At 45.9% G+C, this 12935-nt stretch overlaps 1 protein-coding gene across 3 annotated transcripts in view; it reads right to left on the bottom strand.

The window, feature by feature from the left end:
• Positions 1 to 914: 914 nt before the first annotated feature.
• Positions 915 to 12935, bottom strand: part of HYAL2 (hyaluronidase 2) — a 107668-nt gene continuing 95647 nt past the window's right edge. For all 3 annotated transcript variants that reach the window (XM_069644114.1, XM_069644112.1, XM_069644115.1), the window contains exons 3-4: positions 6058 to 6147; positions 915 to 4094 (exon numbers count right to left, since the gene is read on the bottom strand). In XM_069644114.1, the coding sequence (XP_069500215.1) occupies positions 3702 to 4094; positions 6058 to 6147 (483 nt within the window). In that variant the 3' untranslated portion in view covers positions 915 to 3701. The remainder of the gene's footprint in view (positions 4095 to 6057; positions 6148 to 12935) is intronic.

The following is a 12935-nucleotide window of genomic DNA, read 5'->3' as shown; positions in this document are numbered from 1 at the left end:
AGCATGCAGCATGGGGTAGATGTGGTTGGAGCAGAGCAACTCAATTGTCATTTGGGAGGTGGGGGGGGGGGGTGGACGAGTTGTGGGTGACAACGCAGTAAAGTGTCTGTCAGGGCTAGGTGGAGGAGGAGGCTGTGCAGGAGCATGCCGTTGGTGGGCAGTGTCAGTCTCAGAAGGATGTGTCGGGTACAGGAGAGGTCACTGCAAGCATAACAGAGTTACACCAGTTACTAGCAACTAATATGCATTGCCATGTATTCATATTTCTGGATACTACTATTTGGAAGGGTCAAGCTTTCTAAATATACATAAGCATTAGTATGCCGTCTAAAAGCATCAGCAAACAAGACCTTCTGGAAATCGAAGGACCTTTAAGCCAGAATCAGTATCTGCAATGGGTCTCGGATTTTAGAGAATCTACAACATTTATCCTAGTGCTTTTGAGGCAGTGGATTTGCTGCAGTTACATGGAGGCAAAGAAAACTCATCAAGGACTGTGTCCAATTTAAGCTGTGAACCGCCCCAGAAAGATGCATTCAGCTCTGGCGTTGAGACATTGCATGATCCCATGGCAGACTCTGCCACTGCAGACAGCTGGAACCAGTGGATAAAAAACAAACCGGCCCTCTACAATGCACACAGCCTGGGCCATGGGTACACATCCAAATCCTTGATGGCCAAAACCAGCGTGATAGTTCCACAAATAATATTCAGGATATACATTATACAATACAATGAACCTTCAAAGGAGGGGCATTAGACTATACAGTAGCTATAATAAGAGACAAACAGGCTACCATGAAATCGTGTTAACATTTCAAATCTGACATCTCACCTGTCCATTCACTGAAATCGCTCTCCGCTCCTTACACCGCCACATCACGCATTTCAAGTAATCAAAAAAGATGCACAGATAATCATTAAGAAAATGTATTGCTGATTTTTGATTTTAAGTCAAATTCAAAACACTTTACAAAACTGCACATATGACAATTCAGAGGAGGGCACCATACACAGAGGCTGCACAGCAGAACGGACCAAACTGGGAAACGTGGAATGAGGTCTGGTATGGTGGCATAAATAAAAATGTTCCTGCCATTTCGGTTTCTCCAAGTCAGGATTTCCATGGACGTGCAAGGTTCTTCTTTGGAGTCTTTTCTCCATCCACTCGGTAGTTCCCTCCCCCCACCCTTAAAACCAGCAACGTCGCCTTCCACCAGCTAGCACAGGCTTCAAGACCACGGTCTCCAAGTTAAAACCACCCTTGTTCCAGAGTGCTCCAAACTTCTGTCCGGACCAGCCTCCTCATGCATCCTAGCCTCCCACAGAGTGTAGAATCCCAAGCACCCTTCTCACCCACTTAGCTGGTGGAAAACAGCAGCGACACATGGTAACTCTCCTCCTTCCTAAAACAGAAAAAGGGGAGGGCAAAAGCTTTGGTACTACTGCAGCCTCATTTCAAGTGACAGAGCTCTGATTCCCCCCCCCCCCCTTGCAGGTTGAACAAACTCGATGCCCCCTCCCCCACTCTCCCGGCCTGAAGATACACAAAATAAAGAGACTTGAAAGCTCCCAGAATGACCAATTTCAAGTTACTAGTGCTAGAAAGCCAGGCAGGCATAGAAATAGTCCCCACCTCCCCTGTCCCCACCCCCAGCAAACAGTGAATGATCAGTCTAAAATGGAGGGCATATTCCGTGGCCTACTACTAGCTGCACAAGAATAAAAATGTAAAAAACAATTCTACACACTTCCACATTAAAGCCCGTTCTGGGCTTTAGGATGGAGTCCTGATGCTTCCAACCCATTATTTTATTTACCCACAGCCAAGACCGCCCAGAGCGCATGACCACAAGGAAATAGACCATCCATGCGGAAGAGACAGCGTTCTAGAGACCACCGACATTGCATCCATTGCCTGAGACGCAGAGATGCAGGTGGCATGAAAGTCGCTTCTAGACTACCACAGAAGTCCAAGTCATGTCTTTACAACTGGGTAGAGTATGTCAAAATGTAAATTCCCCTGCAAGGTCACTACAGATAACATACCTGTGCGCAAGAGACCATCTAGGAAAAGTGGTCATCTGCCTTCAGATGCTGAAAGGGCAGGCCAAGAGAAACTACTCAATCCCACTAGCTTCATAGTGGGGGGCAAACACTACCTTGCTCTACCATGTTTTACAGCCACATACAACCGTCTGTTAGTGAAAGGCACCATGGCCTTGTGGCTCTCCCCTTCACCGTATAAAGGGCATGGATCCCCACCACACCCACAGTAGTGTGACAACCAAACTGCAGTCTCCCCACCTTTAAATGTAGCATAAGCAGCACGGATCCGTTGCTTTGTGCTGAAGGGCTAAACAGCATAGTTCGAAGTGCCCCACCATAAACTACAGGCAATCAATCCCCCTGCCTTTCACTGGAACCTACTGATCAGAGGTCCCACCACCTTTTCATGCAACATGGCGATCCCTACACACCTCGCGGTGCAATAGAGAGCATGGATCGCTCCTCCTTTCACAACAAGATTAAATGTCTTGCTCTTCATCAGGGTGGTCAACCATTCCACCCAATGTCTTTTCCTCCCCATCCCCATTGGAGTGTTCAGCCATTAGATCAAATGTTAGAGCTCCTGAAAGGGACAGAGGATGGCTTAGTCAATCGTTGAATATGCCCTACAATCTACCGTCCCAAAGGCTCAGACTTTATATACTTCTGCCTTTCTGTAGGCTCATTACTGAAGAGGCGCTCTAAATCTCCAGGTAAACTACCAGAAACCACTTCTAGATGGTGGCATTCTTCTCATATTCAGCATGGCATCTATAATATAGAGGGCTGCACATTCTTCAATAAAGAAATGTGCATACCCATAGCTTTAACCTGGAATCGGGTACAATCCCTTAAAGGGTAGGTACATCACCGGATGAAAACAAATTCTCACCTACACAACTGAATTATAAGAGGATCTCCTTTTGTACAACCTTCATTCTAGCTCCATCCCATAGTATTGTAAAATATAGGATTATATTTACTGATCTCTGTGGGATCAATGGCAAACGCTGCCTTGTTGGGATTCGAACCTGTGACTACCTGTGCACACAGACCTCTGAAACGAGCGCTTAGCTCAGAACAGTTACCAGCATGTCCACCCAACCCCCATTTATTATGCGTATAGTGACACTGAAACTGAATACTAGGAGGAGATAATGATCTGTATCCCTGGAACTATCCCACAACCTTTCCATCAGAGGTGAAAGTATCTATGTATATGGCAAGCCCATAAATTATTCAGTCTCAGGGAACAACCTCTCACTTATCCCTGTACCAACAAGCTACCCATCCAGTCCTAAAGCTGAAAGACTCTTTAGCCCAGAGTCAAATACCAGAGCTGTTCATCACTACAGGTAAAGCTCAACAACCTCATGCCAATCACTTGAGCCCTCTACCCAGCCGCAGAGGTGAAAGGGTCTGCCCCCTGGTGCCATCCATTCCACTTTAATTTTCAGTGCTGGTTTTCAATGCTTCAGTGCCAGAGTGGATCATGGACTTTCCTGTTGAAGATGGATTATCAGGCTTCTCTACTTAAGGGAGGCTGGCATCTCCATGGCGGTCCTGCAAAGGTTGACACCATGGCAATGTTGACAGCATAGCAGCGTTTCCCTGAAAATGGCAATGGGAACCCTCTGGCGGTTGCGTTGGCTTTAGCACAGGAACAACAACATAGTCAGTGCAAGTAGGACGATCACATTGGCGCCTCCAAACCTTGTTGTGCCACCACGAGCCCCAACAGCATTTGTACAGCTCTTACCATGCCACCCAACATAACATTGGCACTGGAATAAAGTCCATAGCTGCTCACGGTCAGCTGCAGAGAGTTGCCCCACAGCCTCTAGTCGGGAGGTAGTTTCGCTGCGCTGTATGCGGAAGCTGGCACTGTTGAGATGGAGGTAGGCATTGGACTGATTGTTTTGACGTAGGCATCGCCCATTGCCATGGCAGCGCACAGTGCTGCACAACTGTGCAGCTGTGGTGACGTTTACAATGTAGTGACCCAGATCCCGATCCAGGTAGTCTTTGATGAGCGAGCAGGTCTCCTAAAATGGAAGAAAGAAAAATAGGTGAGCACCCAAAAAAGCTAGGCTACAAAATAGAAAACAAGCTTTCCCAGGCCTTACTTTCAAATCTAACTCTCTGTAACACAGCCCGTATATGCTCCCCTGCCAACCACTAACATATGCAGCACACGCTGCTTGAGGGAGTATACCAACGCCCAGCCCTTCAGAGGAGCTGCTTGCCAACCACTCTGGCATCCTAAAGTTTGGCAAATATGCCCATTAGTAACAAATAGGGAGTACAAATACCCAACGACTCCCAAAACAAACAGGAAACACGACACATGAGCATATACCCTGCTTCCTTCCACGCAGCACCATGGGCATGCTCAGAGTAGTGGTACTAAGAGACACATGATTTGTCATTTCCTTAAACAACTGGGTTCAAAGTATACATCGCAAATGGACCACGGAGATTTATATATATTTCTTTTTTTTTTTAACTTCCCTAAACAAATCTCCCCCATCCAATGGGAATTTTTTGTTTTACTCCTTAAGAAATCATTTTACTCCAAACTCCAAAAAGTACAACTCCCCCTTCAAAATCTTATCTGAAGTCTTGTGGACACGCAGGCCGGGAGGATAGCTCGGGGCCAACCTGTGTCTTGGAAGCAAGACCACGCATAGCAACACGGGTTCGAATCCCGGGCTCGTGCAACCTGGTACCCAGTAGTAAACGCGTTATAAGAACAATTATAATTATAACAGCAGACCTAGCTCTTGTTACTTCAGTGGAGGAAGCAACAAAATGAAGGCTTTCCAAAAACATAACTGGCAAAAACACGAGCTGGCTCATGGAACTGCAAAATGAGATATGGATGTGACCTGGGGAAACGGGCATGGCACACTCCTAGTTTAAAACAGATTGGCCTAGTGCCTCAACATTATGTATCTGAACTGGTTTTGTATATTTCATGAAATAAAAAAAAGCAGGAACATATGTGCATGTGAAGTAGTAATATTTTCTATCGCTTTACCATTACACTGTTGCACATCACTTTAGGCCGCCTATTTCTGTATGCAAGGAACGATATATAGACACTTTGGGCGCATCTCTGTACTCTGCATTGTAAATTTCTCATGGTTATTCAAAGTTTTGCCTGATTTTGTTGTCATCCGAGTTGGTATGCTTGCCATGTGTATTTGGTACGACGTGCCAGCAGTCTTTTTTGCGATGAGTTTTTTTAACGAAAAATGTTCAATGAAAAAACTCAAAAATATAGGGGGGTGGGAAAGTGCATATAAGTGGTGGGTGCGTCGGGAATAGAGAAACAATGTGTAATGGGGCTGGGGGGGACCCCCCCCAAAATAAAAATGTTTGATTAGGTTTTTCATTGACCTTTTTCATAAAAAAGACCTGTCGATGACATGACATAGCACCATGCATTTACTTTTACAATGCAGGATTTTGGGAGACTTTTTTTAAATACATGAATGCTTATCATATGACTATGTGCAATATCTGTAACAGTACGATGTCTTGTAGTATTTACAAAATGTCAACGACCGCTACCATGCCTGTACCTGTGTAACTAAGTTCTTGCAAGTAACAGCGCCTCAATGCCCCTGGGCTGCTTGCGCACTATATAAATATAAATAAATAAATAAAATGACATTTTTGCTTGATGTAGTTCTTACATCAATTACTTATTGAACCAAATTTCAAATTAACTGTACATTTTGTTCAAGTTGTGATCCCAATGTGTTTATTCACCCGGTCTATAACAGATTTAAAAAAAAAAAAGTTTGACGCGAAGTTAAAGTGAAAAGAAAAAAATATTCCTTGTAATCTTGCAATCACAGTACAGTGCTCAGAGGTGTACTGGTCTTCTTTGAACTCACATCCTGGGGCTTGGCATTGCCTCCCTTCTCCCACCCTCCTCCTCCGCCCCGCCCCCCCCTTGCCTGGAGTTGGCACTACATGTCCAGCTCTGGATGTACCCACCTTGCTTCTTGTGTAGTTGGCGTCACCCCAGAAAATCGTGCCGGCTGCTCCCAGGGCTGCACTCTCCCCGATGGTGGAGATTAGGTCAGTCTGTAAGAGGCAAGAAGCAGATCGTTCAGAAAAGAAGCTCAGAACAGGTCACCTTGGCAGGATTCATACATTAGGTATTCCTAGCTGGCTACTGTGCATATCACATTAAAGCAGATCACAAGTTCGGTAGAGCTAAATAGCTAAATCATAGGATAGTGAAATGTTGTGAGGTCCTACTACATGGGACATTTCTTTGCGGCGAGGGGGGGGGGGGGGGAGGGGGCGGGATTAAACGGTAGGGCGGAGGACAGAAGTCAACCAATTGTGTGGCATTTTAGGATTATGATCTGATGTGCGAGTTATTCCTTCTAAGAAATTGGATACATACTCAAGAGATAAGAACATTATTTTAGGAAATGCAACCTCAATTTACATAAGACCACGTTAAAATGGCTTGTCTGGGAACTGCTTGCGAGTTCTTCTGGCACAAAGCATTCATTTTAATTTTGCACCACGTGGTGTGTGGAGCTTGTGCCAAAGACGTTAATTTTCTACGCTAGTGCTGAGCTGTTTTGGGATTGTAAAGTGGTCTTATATGGTGCCCTTCTGCCAATAATATTGGCCTCACTGTGCATGGCCCTGCGAGAAAGGGGGGGGGGAATGCCTCACGTGGCAAATGCTGTAAACAGGCCTTGTGTGACGAGGAATGTCTCCCGCACAGCAAGGAGACCATTCCAGTTTCAGGCCTCCCCCGACAGCCTTGATCACCTGCTGCAGTATGGTATGGAGGATCGAGTGGTCAAGAATGTCGAAACTGACGATAACCCGCAGCATAAGAAGGCCAGCTTCAGCCTCAGACGGGATGCACAGGTTTTTCCTGTCATCACAGATCCAGAAGACGCCACATGAGTGTTTTTATCCTACTGGAGATGCATGGAGACTGCCTTACACGATATTTTATTTTTTAGAAGGAAGTGAACCTGGGCCATTGGCCTGTAACTGGCACATATAGACGAGTCTAGAGAATTGTTTTCATTTTTGAAAGAAGTGGAGGTACCCACGCGATTCAGCCGCGGAAGAGACGGAAAGGGAGCAACCTGGCTCAGCTTCCCTGAAGGAGAGGTTTATAAAAAGTCAGTAATGATGGGACCCAGAAGCAGAGCACATTCCTCGATCGTCACTGAGGGAAAGAGGTCACCAGGTCATGAATGGATGTTGGGTTTTACGAGGATATCGGTGGTTTGTTTTCTGGAGGTGGAGCTAAAGGCGACACTTCTTATTGGGCGAGTGGGCAGAATTGTGGGCTTGGGCGGTGATGTTTTGTGTCCTTTTAGAGTAGACTGATGGAGGGGAGAGCGCTTTGCTCGGATATCTCCGAGCTTCTTTGGAGGATAGTTTTGAAGCTAATCAACAGTGGTCTACGAATAACGGATAAACATCAGGACTCCCCAAGTTCACCATCTGGAAGACAGAGCAGCTGCCCAAACTTTAGGTGAAAAGGCTTTCTTCACGAGCATGGTAGTGGCTTTACACGTTTTAAGGACAGTTCTGATATCCATGGAACAGGAGGTGCAGGGATGTGCCTGCCTCCTACGTTCCCTGGCTTTGATGCGTATGGAGTGTAATGCCACAGGAAAGAACGCTTCTTGGGGGTCGGGAGAACATATGGTAAGGCGTTTGGTTTTCACTTGGGTTACAATGCCAAGAGTGGTCTGAACAGCCGAATTATGCCTAAACGATCAAATGTACATTTTTTGTAGGTGGGCCGAATGGTGGTAGTTTAAGGCATACGTGAAAAATCTGAGTTTACACTTGCCAGGCTCAGAAGTTAAGCATGGATGTTTGAAGCAGACCCCTAGGATGGAATACTTGTTATTGACATGAAACAGAATGGCAGTGAATGCATCCGTGTAGAGAGAAGATGGCTCATATGTAGGTCTATTAGCTTTGGCTGAGCTGTGCAGTGGGCATATTAGAGTGCCACCACTTCTGCAGCACTGGTTCGCACATTTGGCACAACATGCAGCATTGTCCATCCTGTGAGGATTTGGAGTTAATTGGCGTTACTCGTACAGGTGATCAAAACCGCAGCAACAGGTAATGTTAGTGGGGCCATGAAGATAGTACTTCTACCTTGCTGGATAGTCAGGGCCATGAAGATAGTACTTCTACCTTGCTGGATAGTCAGGGGCATGAAGCGGAGTACCTTTAGTGGGAACAACCAGAGGGTTGCAGAGGGAGTTGAGGAGGCTGAGGGGGCTATAGCCCCGGCTCTTATCCCCGGATAGCGGCTCACGGGCTACAACCAAAAGGCTAGCTAGCCCCAAGTCCCGACATTAGCATAGCCCCGGATCTGTTCCAGGCCTAGGAACAGCATTTAGAACCTGGAGGAGTGGTTGATAATCAGAAAGTAGGGACACAGTCAGCGTGACTTATTGAACGCATGTGGTTTCAGGTGAATAGTTTATTACATACCGCATGTAGGTTCCCCAATGGGCCTTTTTGGCCTGGACCCAGCTGATGTTTTTGCTCCAGTGGTGCTGAACTTGAAACTGCTAGGGCAATTTCACTAGTCCATACAGCCCATGAAAGGTGGCCTGCACACCACTTGCTTAGAGCTACTATTGGCCCCAGGCAACATTTTAAGCTCAATACTTTGCATTGGCGAAGAAATACTAGAGCAGTTCTACGGAATTCACAGATAATCCTACAATTAAGATCAGGACTTGGCATATAGGAGCTGAAGCAGGCTCTTCTTACTACAGCCCTAAACAAAAACGACCATGGCAGATGCTGATGGAGAACCCAAGTACCACACGGTGGATGGGATGATGCCCTGGTGTGGAGGCACAGATAGGCTTAGGGACAAATAGTCTTGTAACCAAGCACACCAAACAAAAATGGAGCACACCTGACAATTCAAAGAGAGTCCAAGGCAATGGGGGTAGGGGGGCACGCGGATAAGATACTGCTTGGGACACGGGGAGAAATTCCCTGCTGCGGACAACTCAGTGTAGTAACTAAGGGCAAGATACATCTCCCCAAAATCATCCTTTCCTACTTCCAAAGTGGTCCATAATGCCAGCCACCTTTCAGAAACAAATACACCAGCACCAGGAAAGAGGAGTGCATGATGGCAGGCAATGCAGAGGAGTCTCAGAGAGAGGGGGCCCGCCCCAACAGTGCCGTGTCCATCTCCAGAAGGCTTCTAGTGTGTTGAGTTATTAGGTCGGACAGGCACAGGGCAATGTACTTAGAGAGGCACCACAAAGTGAGGTATAGGTCATGTTCACAGTCCTGCAAATGGGCATTTGTGGGCCAGGGGCAACAGTATTGCTTCCAGTGCTCTCCTTGGTTGGGGAGCAGGCAATGGCCATCATAGGACTCCTTGTAGGCGTTCCAGCACCACCTTTTACCAAGCCTAGAAGGTCTATGGAGCAAATACTGAGCAACGTTGGGGTAAAACTGCAGATAGCGTGGGATCCTTGGTTGAACATGAAGGTCTGTACATAAAAAGTGGCACCATATAAATTCAATGCGGAGTTTACTAACCCCTCAGTGTCTGATGAAGTGCAGTTCCTTTTACTATAAAACACCAAAGATCAATGGAAACATGACAGGTCTGCTATCATTTTGAAATGTTGTAAGGCAAAGGGGATGGATGACCTTTGGTTATCAAGGGGAAGAACATTCTGGAACATGAATTAGGGAGGTTCTGTACAAGTACAGGAGATCGTATCACAGACTCTAAGGTACTGTAACATCCGCAATTATAGGCGCTTTGAAACGTGGACAACCAATAAACCTGTAGTATAAAAAAAAAACACTTATTTTGACAGATTACTAAAAAAGAGGTTCAAGAAACGCTAGGGGAAGATGTTTAATCTTATTAGCTATATAAATCCTATGTATTTCAGACATCACAAGAACACAATCTGCTAACGATAACATGGCTGGCGTTGACGTACGCAGCAGCTGGCGATATAAAGCTGTGTGGTGTAAACATTTTACCCCGAAAAGGGCCCTTGAACCAACTGAGGGCAGCTCAATAGTGGGGGGCAATCGTTCACTGAAGGGTGCATTTCACAACACAAATTTGAGAAGAAAAAATAAATAGGTAGGATAAAATCTAGAATTTGAAATTGGTACGGCAAGGACAAACAAAATACTACAGGTCGCTAACAACACACTGGATCATTTTGCAAGATATTCATGACTTTGTGCCTAAGAAAACGAAAAGGCCGGTCTCGATATATGCCAGCAATGCCACTGTAAAATAAGTGTCATGAAGCCAGTCGCCCGGTTACTAATCCTGCCACAGTTCTGCCCCCGTTCTGTCCACTAGGACTGCCTCCAAAATGAAACATCCCCCTATCCGCAACTCTTTTATAAAAAAAAAAACACAAAAAAAATAAAATAAACTTTACCTTGCCTCCACATGGATGTGCCAAAGTGCAGAAAACAGAAGTGTTGTCTCTCGCCTCCCGGCTTCCTACCAGAATCCCGCCAGGGCGTGGCTTAGACACAGCCATGAGTGAATCAAGTAGACAACCATGGCAGTCTACAGGTATGAACTCCAGAGCACCACCTTCTTCCTGCACTGACAGGCACTGACAGGCACTGCCGGCACTGTTGTGCAATAGTGCCGGTCTCTTATAGGGGCCTGCAGATTGGTCCTTGTAGAACCACGCAAAGCAGCCAGTCAGGATTACTGATGACAAACTCTTTGCACTAAAAAAAGTCACAAAGGAGCAGACATGGTTGCAAGACCAAATGAGTTGGTTTGCATTTACCCAGATCCGTAGATCCATAGCGATTTTATTGAATGCCATCGTTGGCTCATTGCATTTCTTACTACCTTGATGTTGAGGCAGATTTGCACTTCTATATCTAAATCTAATTGTACCACTACACCAGGGGCTGGAATAAGTGCCACATTGGAATAAAGTACTACTATTAGGTGCAAACAAGGGTACCATCCACCACCTCTACGTCTTGCAGAAAGAACACTGCAGACGCGGTTGCTATGGAGACCCACCCAGACGGGCACCCCTCCTACCCACACAGTGCTGAGGCAGATCCACTGGCTACCCATCAAACACAGAATCATGTTTATAGCACGGACCATGATACACAAAATAACCATGTAGCCAGTTCCACCCAACTATATATCAAGGAGAACATGAGGTGGCGAACCTAGGGGTGGCAACTCTGAGCTGGTAGCCATGCCTAGTTTAAAACCTAAAAAGCATCGCCCATAACTTTCGATTTCAAGCCGCTGTTCTCTGGAATGCCCACCCGGAAGAACTTGGTAAAACTGAACGTCTACCAGAAAACGCCTGCACACTTCCTTGCAGCTGCCTGGCAGTCCGAGCCCTCTGGGTCCTTTACCTCTATATAAATCATCCATATGAAGGAATAGGTCATTGCCAAACAGATCCTGGCTGGGGGCCCACACATATTCTATTCAAGATGACATGTTAACACTATGCGCTAATGTTCTACAGAAGCACGAATGGGACCTAGACCCACTCCAGTATCCGAAGCAGACAGGGCTGGGTTCCCCTTCTCCCAGGGGAACGAATGCTTTTGCGACACATGAGCACACCATCTATTTATAAAGAGAGAGTTTATAACGACTTATTAATGCCAGTGTAGCAATGTCATAAGGAGTGGACAGTCATGCTTTTCATCAGGACATTTTAATTAGGTGTTAGATGGCCTTCTAAATACAAGACTACATGAAATGAGTAACTGAAATTTAAAGTGGAGCGGGGAGCGAACCATTTACAAAGTTATCAAAATGTTTGTGCATATATTTTTATCATAGCAATTATTTCAACTACCAAATATGTTTTTTTATTGTATAAATTAATTAGAATTTGGAAAAAGTCACCCCCCACACCTGTGCCCATTGGCGTTATATAAACACACCGACACCATTCGTTTGCAATAGTTATATATTTCAGTGCATGTGTGGGCAACCAAAACAAAATATATATTACTTTTTGTTGTTGCAAAAGCCACTGCACATAACCACTTTGCATCATGCTGTCGCAGTGCTAGTGTGGTAATTACAGATCGTTGTCATCTTAGAATTAGGAGATGGTGCTGCAATCTTTGCTCCGAATATGGAACATTATAATTGGTTATTCATATCCCAATGCTGCCCTCGATACCCGTCTCCATGCAGCATACGCCATACCACCCAAGCCTGAAGCAATTCAAGGTTGCAGAAGAGCACCTAGGCCTGCCCCATCAGCGAGGCTGCCCATGTTTCCAGTGCCATGGACCAAGAGACTCATCCTGCAGTTCTGCGCCGCCGCAGCCACACCCCCACAGAGAAAGAACGCTTGCCTTGGGCCAACAGTCAGCCTGATGAACTCATTTTAGGACAGCTACAAAAGGTTCCCAGTGTGAACATGTAGCATATCCTAGGTGATCTACTTTTTACTTCCATAGTAAGCCGCCCCTAGCCACAAACCATTATGCCCACAAGCACAGAAGCAGGAAAAGAAATTATGCACAAGAACCTGGTAAAGAAATGCATAGGCCCGCCACAAAGATCCTGCCTCCGCCTATAGGCTGCCTATAAAGAGGAAGGGTCCTTGAACAGCGAAAGCTCTATTTATTTTTGACCAACCAGCAACTGGGGTTCTGGAGCTTTGGATGACTGACCCCCACCCCGCCACCGCCATTGTTTACGCACAGTTATTTGGGGCTTTTCCGTAGACACATTTGTGGACGCTGTAACCTGCTTTGGTGGGCCGTTGGGTTGGGGGGCAAAAAAAAAGTCCTTCATGGTTGGTAAGGTCTTTAAAACTTAATGGTGATAAGCTTGGTTGCAG

Source organism: Ambystoma mexicanum, chromosome 2p, assembly GCF_040938575.1.
Source record: "Ambystoma mexicanum isolate Mex_15411 chromosome 2p, UKY_AmexF1_1, whole genome shotgun sequence".
In the NCBI taxonomy this organism is placed as follows: domain Eukaryota; kingdom Metazoa; phylum Chordata; class Amphibia; order Caudata; family Ambystomatidae; genus Ambystoma; species Ambystoma mexicanum.
Note: the sequence above shows the minus strand (reverse complement) of the source record. Positions and strands in the feature narration are given on the sequence as shown.